This window comes from Gymnodraco acuticeps, unplaced genomic scaffold, assembly GCF_902827175.1.
Source record: "Gymnodraco acuticeps unplaced genomic scaffold, fGymAcu1.1, whole genome shotgun sequence".
Lineage (NCBI taxonomy): Eukaryota > Metazoa > Chordata > Actinopteri > Perciformes > Bathydraconidae > Gymnodraco > Gymnodraco acuticeps.
Window position 1 is genome coordinate 975,409 of NW_022990341.1, and position 10,419 is coordinate 985,827.

The following is a 10,419-nucleotide window of genomic DNA, read 5'->3' on the forward strand; positions in this document are numbered from 1 at the left end:
GAGGCCATGGTATCGGGGCGAGTGACTCTGAGGACATGGATGAGATGTTTGACTTCCCAGGTATGTGTGTACATGTTCTTCTCAATCCTGGCAGAAAGCATGCCTTTGCTTCCAAACATGTGTCCCTTCTATTCCACGTGTTTATCTATTCATTCAAGGAAGTACACAGATTAATTGTTGTTGCGTTTTTTAACTTTCCCACTAGAGAAGCTGCTCTCCAAGCGCTCCAGAGCCTCCCCTGCTCAGGATGAAGAATCCTCTCAAGGAGACTCTGTCGACCCCTCCCCTGTCCCCAGAGACTCAGGAACTGTTGCCGAGCTGCACAAACACATAGAGGAACTTACCTCACAGAACTCTGAACTCACTCTCAAAGTGCAGGTGAGGTCACACACACACACACACACACACACACACACACACACACACACACACACACACACACACACACACACACACACACACACACACACACACACACACACACATTCCCAGACCCCTTAATACATTGATAATGAAGAGATTACTCAGGAGAGGCTGACTCACACATTAGTCATGACCGCTTACATTTTATGACGCTGCACTGTAAGTGTTCATACACATATAAATAGAAGAGGACAGCATGAGATGCAGACATGGGGGCTTTCTTGTAGACATTCGTCACTAACTGGGTCATGCTGGTTAAAGCACTTAAGTGTGTTTAAAGTATTCTGTTCTGCTGTGCTTCATTCACCACTGTAATGTACAACAAGCAGCTACAGTATGTCGGACAACAACTTCAGTTCTTCCCTGCTGTGTGAAAAAAGAGCCAGACAGCAAAGTGGGAAATCTGAATAAAAACCTCCTGCTGTGATTCAAATAATTAATGAAAGGCTAAGACTCCATAACTCATGCTGACTTAAGTATATTAAAGGGCAGCTCTGTTTCCCTTAATGTACTAGGCGGAGTACTTTTTAGCACGTAGTTATACAATTATTTATTATTTTTCTTATAGATAAATGTCCAAGACAAAGTTAAATAAACTAAACAAGTAAATCAGGTAAACACTTTTGTATAATAATTCAAACTAATATAAAAACAATTAAATATGATATCAACTATTTCTCACAATAGTATTGAGTGTTTTTGGAGCTTGACCGATAAAATTAATCGGATAAAAAGTCAAGATATCTGGCCTTGTGCTGCATTGAATTTGAAAATGTTGTTTCAATCTGCACAATGCTGAATCTCTGCAGTACCCTTTTCAGTAGTGAGTGCCCACAATCGATGGTGCTCACATACTGCATTAAAAGCCGAGCATTAATGTCTGTTCTAAAAATATATGACAGCCTCCCTCCTCACTATATTTCCCTCTGTGTGTTGTGCACAGATGCTGGAGATGTTCGAGAAGGATGACACGGACATGCAGACCTCCAGTACAGACTTTGTCCCCATAGTTCAGTACGAAACCCTGAGGAAGGAGTTTGAAGTCCTGCAGGAGCACCTCTCTGCGGCCCAGGCTTCAGACGAGGCCTCCAGCGTGGCGGAGGAGCGGTAAGTGTGATGAATTGTGTTGACGTGATGAATACTGGTGATGTAATGCTGATATGATTAGCTTGGTAATACATTGGGTCAATAGCAGATCATTTATCAAGCAAAAAAGCCCAAACATTTGTTTATTTCGCCCTTATTTGTTTATTTTTGATACATTTGTTTTAGGACTGTGAATAAAAGCAAGGTTTCTTAGGCATAGTTCACTATTTTCTGAAATCTTCTAGACCAGTGGTTCTCAAATGGGGGTACGCGGACCCCTAGGGGTACGTTGGAGTACTGCAGGGGGTACGTGAGATTTATTTTATGTTAATGAAAAAACATAATTAATGCATTTAAACAAACTACTAATAGTAGATTAACTACTTTATTCAAAGGTTTACAGAAACTCTGGATAATAAAATGGGAAAAATAAACAGGGCGATCTCTTTTCCTCTCCCTCTCCCGTCAGTCTCGTGCAACTCGCTGAACCTGTAATAAGTGACCCGACAGTAAAGAATAAATATATGTATAACTAGTTTAGCTAGTTCAAGAGTAGATTTACCAGCTAAGTGTGTTAGGTCTAACTCTTAGTGTATTTTGGTCCGCTCACCGGTCCGTCACAGCGGCGGAGCTGTGATCATGCAGAGCTGCGTGTTCTCCGTCAGCAGTAATAAATAAATAATAAATCAGACACTGATGGTGCAGCGCTGTACTGTACCTCTTTATAGCCTATAGGCATTTTGTCCCTAACAAATTGTTTTTGCGCTGATCAGGGGGTACTTGGCGGAATATTTTTTTCAAAGGGGGTACATTATTGAAAAAAGTTTGAGAACCACTGTTCTAGACTATATTAGACTAAATAATAATCAATGAATCCCGCATATTATCTACAAAATGATATGCACTTAAAATCCCTAGTATGGGTTTTGCTAAGTTAGACATGTTTTCATTTTTGCGTTAGTGTAATACTGCTCATTGTTGTCTTGTCTTCAGTGATGAGGAGTCTCAGGAAGGAGGTGCAGAGAGTTTGGAGGCTCTGAAGAAGAAGATGCGAGCGCTGAAGGAGCAGCTGGTCTCCTCTCAGTCTGAGCTGGAGGAGCTGAAGGAGCAGATGCGTCTCGGGGTGCTTTCTGTGGAGTGTGGGGAGAGCGCCGCAACAGGTGGAGGCAAGTCTGCAGAGGAGGGTCTGAGAGAGGAGGCGCAGCAGCTGAGGGCCAGGGTGACGGAGCTGGAGGAGGAGCTAGCCGAGAGAGAGGGCCAAGCAGGCGGTCAGAGCAGCCGGGACAGTGACAAAATCAAACAGCTGACGGAGAAAGTAGAGGAACTCCGTGCTGCTTTATCCAAGAGAAAAGAAGGCAAAGGAGAAGAGGGGGAAGCGGTGAAGTGCCTCCGTGACAAAGTAGCTAAGTTGGAGGCAGCCCTGGCAGAGAGTAAAACTTCGGGGAAAGAAGGAGGAGCAGGAGGAGATGGAGATCAGGTCCGGCGTCTCCAGGAGCGTTTAGGGCAGCTGGAGGCAGAGCTGAGGCAGAGTGTTCCCCGCTCGGAGCTGGAGGAGGTGCAGGTAAATCTGGGGCTGCAGTGTGAGCAGCTGGCCAGGGAAAGGGCGGAGGTCGCCCGGAGGCTCAATGTCGCTCTGCTGGATCTGGAGAGATTCAGACCTCCTCCACGCATAGATGAGGACGAGGAGGAGGAGGAGGAAGAGGAGGAGCGTTCAGAGAGCTCAGAGCGCTCAGGTATATCTGGTGTGGAGGGTTGATTTTTACTTTTGTATTATTTGGACTTAATTTGTTAATTTACATACAGTTTAAAGGTGGGGTAGGTAATTTCGGAGAAACCAGCTCGAGTGCGCTAGAATTTGAAGATACACAACCGGAGAAGATCTGCCACTTCCTTACAGAGCCCCTCCTCCAACACACACGAACGCGCACATGACCAATGAGGGCACGAGATAAGTTTGTGCACAGATGGAAGGCTGACAGGCAGGTAGGCCATCCAGTTACTTTAGCCGGGCCGGCTCAGATGATTGGTCGTGCTTTTTACAGTATTACGGCTTCCACAGATGAATTTTTTTTATGGATTTTTTGTCGAAGCACTTTCAAAGATATTTATTGCTATCGGGATGTTAAGAGAATTCCATGGAATATAACAAAAAGTGTATCTCGAGCCGGTTTCTCAAACTTACCTACCCCACCTTTAAATAAAATAAAATGAAAATGAAAATATGCCTAATGGTTTGCCTTAAATCCAGTGAATGAAAAATAAAATGTATACAAAATAATAATAACAAAAATTAAAAACAAAATAAATAAATAATAATAATAATAATAGCAATAATAAAAACAAACAGCCCAAATAATTAATAAAGCAATAATTGTTAAATATATAATATGTATATAAATAATAATCATAGTAAGGGGGAATATAATAATAAATAGAACCCTAACAGATTAATAGATTAAAGCCATTTGCAAGATGGTAATATCTTTATAATGTTATCATAGTAAATAGTAAAACATACTTCAACAAGAGCTGAATAACAGAGATAATATATTTATATAGGGTTGTATTTTTTACTTTCAAGCCAGATAGTACAATTCAAAATGATTGACTTTTCCTGTCCGTTTTGTGAATGATCACGCCTCTGTCCAATCAGAGCTCTCCAGACGCTCCATCACGGCGGTGAGGGAGGAGCTGGAGGTGGCGAGGCAGGAAGCAGCGCAGGCTCTGGACTGTCTGTGTGCGGAGAGGGAGGGCCGCGCTCAGGACGCCCTGCAGGTGAAGGGCGCCGTGCCTCTGTCCAAACACAAGGAGGCGCTGTCCGCAGTGTCAGAGCAGCTGGCTGACACTCTGCAGGAGCTCCAGGAGGAGAAGAGCCTCCGAGCTCAGGCTGAGGAGCAGACCGCCACAGCAGAGGCCAAACTGAAGGACCTGCAGGAAGCTGTGCCCAAAGAGGAGCATGAGAAGGTCAAGGTAGCAGGACATCAAATCATGAGACTAATCTAGTGTAGCAGTGAGTGTAGATACAATGTTTTAGCAATAAGGATGCCAGGCAGGTGGACAGAAAAGGACAGGGTTTTCTTTAGAAGATTACATAATTGTACCCATCATCATTATTCTCATCATACTACATGCACTTGCTAATGATCCAGAGCAGTCAAAAATGGATAGCGCTTAGTTAGGATTTAGTTTACACAAAATGTTATACAGTACATTGTGTAGAAGAGGCTTTTTGAAAGGGAAACATGTTAAAGTAGCCTTTCTTTGTTTCATAGCAGCTGCTTTTAGATGTTTCTTCGTTAACTATTGATAAGTAGTTAGTATCGTGTTTACTTTTAGTCAGTAGGACATACAAAAATATAATCAAAACAGATTCAAGAGTATTCCATTTTAGATCCACCGTTTTCCCCTTTGTGGCAATGTATTGATCTGATCATCAAGTGGGTTGTTCCATGATTTATTCAACTTTAAATGTAGGAGAATTTGGCAGAAACGGCTCAATCTGTACATTATAATAAATCAGGTTATCCCTGCACTTCCTGCCTCTCAGAGCGAGCTGCAGCAGTCCCTCCAGGCCAGTCAGAGCAGTGCAGCAGCAGCTCAGGAGGCTCTGCACGAGAAGGACATGGAGCTGAGAGAGATGAAGTCCCAGAAGGCTGCAGAACAGGGTCTGATCTCCAAGGAGGACCACGAGGCCCTGAGGCTCGCCTTGCAGGCTGAGATCAACGCCGCAGCAGCCCGATTCAACGACCTCACCCGCAAACACGAGAAGACCTGCACTGAGGTGTGTGTGTGTGTGTGTGTGTGTGTGTGTGTGTGTGTGTGTGTGTGTGTGTGTGTGTGTGTGTGTGTGTGTGTGTGTGTGTGTGTGTGTGTGTGTGTGTGTGTGTGTGTGTGTGTGTGTGTGTGTGTGTGTGTGTGTGTGTGTGTGTGTGTGTGTGTGTGTGTGTGTGTGTGTGTGTGTGTGTGTGTGTGTGACTCCATGGGATTTTTAAACAATTAGGCCTAGTGCATATAACTGTACAAAAGGTTATGACTGATTTGTTATGTACTTTATTTGTACTTTGTCCCCCACACTTATTTCACAATATAGAAACAATAGGCCTTATATGCTTTGGCCTAAATATAAATAAAACATTCATTGAATCTGTCAAAGCGAACCCCGTTTTAGCCATGGTGGGAAATATTAGAGTGTGACACATCAAAGGCTCTGTATATGTATGTGATTATAGGTGTGCCTTGAGATTTTGGCTTGGTCTGTGGTGTGCCTTGGCCAAAAAAAGTTTGAAAACCTCTGCTGTAATTAGGGATGCACGATATTGTTTTTTTTAAACCGATACCGATAACTTCCTGTTTCTCAAGACCGACACCGATAACAAAAAAAAATGTACGCCACTAATTATTTTAACGCGATTAACGCATGTGTATTTTTTTTCCTCGGCCGCCCCGTAGTTTCAGAGCGCATCGAGTTTAAAATACCATCTACAAGCTGATGCTGACAGCCCCGCTCCTGTCGCCCGCTTGTGCTCAGCACGGATAGTGCGCAACATGATTGCAGCGTCCAGGCAGCTCCGGTTCGAGCATATGCCTTGAGTTGCACATAGCTCCAACGCCCATACCACCGACGACATGTTTTTTACTGTCCTGGCTTCACGAGTTAGGGAGCGCTGGATTTGTGAAAAACTCCCCTCTTCCTAAACCACTAATACCACAGTACTGGCAAAACGGGAGGAGCCGAGTGAAAAACAAGCGCCCCTCATCCCAATCCACCCACACCGCAGTATTTTTTTCTTTTTTTTACCCAAAAAATATATTGTATATTATCGGGGCTATTAATCGGGTTTATCGGGATGACGTCATAATTCCTAATATCGGACCGATAATTATCGGGCCGATAATTATCGTGCATCCCTAGCTGTAATGCCATCTAAAGCCACATTAGATGTTATTGTGTCGGCCACAAAGTGAGCCGTGTTCCATGAAGGGCTATTTCCTGCCTCTGCATTATTCACGTGTGTATTACTTTCTCTATTCAGTACCCACCCTCTGCCCACTGATGCACTGAAGAGTGTTGTGCACCATAAGCTACTAATGAGACTCCATTCAGATTTAAAAGCTCTCACTTTGTAAACTGGGTAATTGCTTCCCGACTCATGTTGGAAAACACAGAGGTTAATAAAGGTTCACATGTTCCCACAGAGAAGGATATTAAAAAGGCTTTTGATCTACTTCGTAATTTAAGTTAGAGTTAAAGTAGAAAGCATTTTATTACAAAAACTTCAACCCAACATTAGGATGTACAGTGTAGATGCTTGATACTTACACACATACTAGTACACACTAAATGAGGCAGTATACTTGCAAAGTCACAAACAAAAACACAGTTGAACATGGCAACAAAAGCAAATGTTAACCATTAAAGGTGGGGTAGGTAATTCACTTCAGAAACACTTTTTGTTATATTCCATGGAATGCTCTTAACATCCCGATAGCAATGAATACATTAAATGCTTTGACAATAAATATATACAAATATTTCATCTGTGGAAGCCGTGGCGCAGTAAAAAGCAAGTCCAATTATCTGAGCCGGCCCGCGGCAGATAACTGGAGGGCCTACCTGCCTGTCAGCCTTCCATCTCGTGCCCTCATTGGTCATGTGCGCGTTTGTGTTGGAGGAGGGGCTCTGTAAGGAAGTCTGAAGAAAGGGGCAGATTTTTTTCGGTTGTGTACTTTCAAATTCTAGTGCACTCGAGCTAGTTTCTCCATTCTTGCCCCTGAGCAAACACTCAGAATAATCATTTTGAAGAGGTAATATTTTAGATTTTACTCGGAAAACCGGAAATATTGAAGAGGGTATGTTCATCATAAGATAGAACAGGAAATAAGGCAACGTGGGATTTTTATTCGGAAATGTTAAAAACACCGTAGTGGAGTCGCTTTTCTAACAGGCAACACAGGTATACCTTAGGTAAACACATACAAAATGAGTCTATTTCCTTTTTGTTTTCTCACTCTTTCAATATTGACCATAGCAGCAATGGTTAATTCCTTTTATATATCAAAATCCAACGGTCCTGTTTCTGCCTCCACTTCCCTATAACCAGAACAAATCTGAATGAAAATCTGACCAATCATAAAAAACCTTTCTGAAGTGACAGGGTTCCACTGGTGGTTTTACTGGTCCAGGTGTTCCAGGTGCAGAGGGAGGCTCTCTTTAACAAGAGTGAGCGGCAGGCAGCGGAGTCGCAGCTGAACACGGTGCAGCAGCAGCTGGCCGAGCTTCAGGGGAGATCCAGCCACATCCAGGACCTCCACAAGGGCATCCAGGACTCCCAGGGCCTGATCAAGGAGAAGGACCGCAAGGTGAGATGGCACCTTCAGACCAGTGTTAATTTTGGCAGCTATTTTAGATTTAGTCTTAGTCTTTAGACGAAAATGGTTAGTTTTAGTCACATTTTAGTCCTTTTTATCCTTCATAGTTTTAGTCTAGTTTTAATCGACGACATTTCAAAACGTTTTAGTCCAGTTTTTGTCGATGATAAATCATTACATTTTAGTCAACTTTTAGTCAAAATATTTTCTCTCTTTAAACTAATTCAGTTAGGCAAATACAGGAAATCTGAAATTGGAATGAAGGTGACAGTATCAAGTGTTGAAATTCGTAAAGCAACATTTCACTCTCTTAACACTTTACTTGTGTGGGTGCCGTGTGCAGATTCCCAGAATCCCAACTAATTCAACCAATGACAGGGATGCATTTTGACAGACAAGACGGACAATTGGGGGAAAATGTCCGATAGTCCACCATTAACACCTTAGTCCCGTCTCGTCAAAAACAAAATCTACATTTCGTCATAGTTTTTATTATCAAAAATGTATTTTTAGTTTGTCATCGTCTCGTCTTAGTCATGTAAAAAAGGTTGTTGACAAAACTAACACTGCTTCCGACAACTGCTGGTGAAGCTCCCTTCCAGGTCACCAAACTGATGTCTGTGTCTCCCTGCAGATTACAGAGCTGTCCAAGGATGTGTTTCGGCTAAAAGAGGCTCTGGGAGCTCTGTCTCCTCCTCTGGGCATCACCTCTTCCTCCTCATCATCATCAGCTATCCACCAAAATAACCCTGGCCAGCAAATGGCACTACAGAACAGGATCGCCATACTCACCCAGCAGCTTCAGGTGAGGAGAATATTGTCACTAGTAACATGTGGACTGAGGAATTTTTTTTTTTATATACTATCATTTACTGTATAAAAATGACAAAACATGCACTTCACACAACAGTAACATTTTGTGTTATCTGTCGGCAGGATTGGGAGAGAAAGCACAAACAGGTGGTGACTGTGTACCGTTCACATTTACTGTCAGCTGTACAGGTGAGTTAACTGCACGTATGCCTACAGAGGACAAATCAAGTCCTTTGTTGAGTAGGGAAGATTTCAATATGTGAATAAGTGGACCCAGTCTCAGGATAGATCAATAAGATGTTCTAATCTCGCCTTTTAATTAATTGTATTCTGGACTGTGAATAGCACTGAGTCTTTGATTTAAGTTTGTCCCTCTTTGTGGTGTAGACACTTAAGAGCAGGAACAAGCTGTATGCCATCTCTGCTTACAGTACCAGACAAAGTGGATGTAATTTCAGAAGCGGTGCAGGGAAAGGAACATAACTCATTCTCTTGTTTCATCATATTCAACAACTTAGATGTACACGTTTATTTTTTGTCATGTAATGAGAGATTGCTCCGGTGTCGTTGACCTCTAAGAAAACGATTGGCTTCTATATTCTGGAATTGGCATTCATTTGTTTTGAGTAATTATATCTTAGTTGGTCTAATTCTCCTTTATGTACAATATATGAGAGGCGGAGGAAAACATGATGTTCAGAATGAATGAGCATTTTTTAAATCCTTTACAGCTCAACACAATTCTGGGTGAATATCTGGCATTTCACTTCTTTGTTGGGTTTTTGTTTTTGACACTATGGAGAAAGCATACTTGCAAACCTGTATTAAATCAGTGCAATCTGACCGCATGAGCACTATAATCAGCAGAAGTCTCCACCTGCTAGTCAGCATGATTGGTGGCTAGTTGACTGCTAACCGTAAGGGGAAGGCATCTATTTGCAATGGTAGTATTAGCCCCCCTTTCCCACTTTTAATGGAGGTCAATGGCAGGGTTGTTCTGGACCAGATTGAATGCTTTTTGAGTGCTGCTGTTCAAGGCAAAGTGGCTCTGTCCTTGGCCAAACTTCAATATTTTAGTCTGTTCTTTTGCAAGGATGAGTGGGTAAACATACAAAGATCTTACAGGGCTCAAGCTGTGTTCAAACAAATAGGAACCAACATGGAATACAATGCAGAAACGTTATCTTTCATTCTCTGTGTTTCCCAACAGGGCCGAATGGATGAAGAGGTGCAGGGTCTGCTACTCCAAATCCTGAGGATGTCCCATTAGTGACACTGCAGCTTAAAACGTCTACAAATCTCTCTTCCTCCAGTCCCTTCGCAGGTCAGCATGAAGCAGCTCCAGCTCAGCAGCCTGTGGGACCAAGCCAAATACAACTGACCCGTGTTCAGACATCGCTGCATGAGTACAATACAGTAACTGAAACAACAGCAGCAAGGCTTTACTGAGAAAGCAAAGGTAAAAAGTGTTACTTCTAAAAAAAAAAGAGTGCCTTCGTGGCTGGATAAGTTGAATGACAGCAGCCTACGTATACATCAGGGGTTTATGGTAGCAGAATGTGAATAGTGAGTGGTTATTTAGGAGTTAGAATCAGGTGCATTGATTGTGTGACAAGCCTATTGATTTTATACTATATTGTTGTAATAAAAAAAGTAAAACAAACTCTGCTCTCGACCCTATTCTTTGTAACTCGATTCATTCACAGATACTGTAGAGTGAACTATTAC

At 42.5% G+C, this 10,419-nt stretch overlaps 1 protein-coding gene across 4 annotated transcripts in view; it reads left to right on the forward strand.

Moving 5' to 3' along the window:
- The window catches only part of ankrd24 (ankyrin repeat domain 24), a 21,906-nt gene extending 11,561 nt beyond the window's left edge, over positions 1–10,345 (forward strand). For 3 of the 4 annotated variants that reach the window (XM_034223451.1, XM_034223449.1, XM_034223452.1), the window contains 10 exons: positions 1–60; positions 206–378; positions 1,367–1,530; positions 2,503–3,242; positions 4,163–4,479; positions 5,057–5,290; positions 7,693–7,869; positions 8,513–8,683; positions 8,815–8,880; positions 9,902–10,345. The exon at positions 1–60 is cut by the window's left edge and continues 70 nt beyond it. In XM_034223451.1, the coding sequence (XP_034079342.1) occupies positions 1–60; positions 206–378; positions 1,367–1,530; positions 2,503–3,242; positions 4,163–4,479; positions 5,057–5,290; positions 7,693–7,869; positions 8,513–8,683; positions 8,815–8,880; positions 9,902–9,961 (2,162 nt within the window). In that variant the 3' untranslated portion in view covers positions 9,962–10,345. The remainder of the gene's footprint in view (positions 61–205; positions 379–1,366; positions 1,531–2,502; positions 3,243–4,162; positions 4,480–5,056; positions 5,291–7,692; positions 7,870–8,512; positions 8,684–8,814; positions 8,881–9,901) is intronic. The other variant, XM_034223450.1, reaches the window with a different exon arrangement.
- Positions 10,346–10,419: the final 74 nt, after the last annotated feature.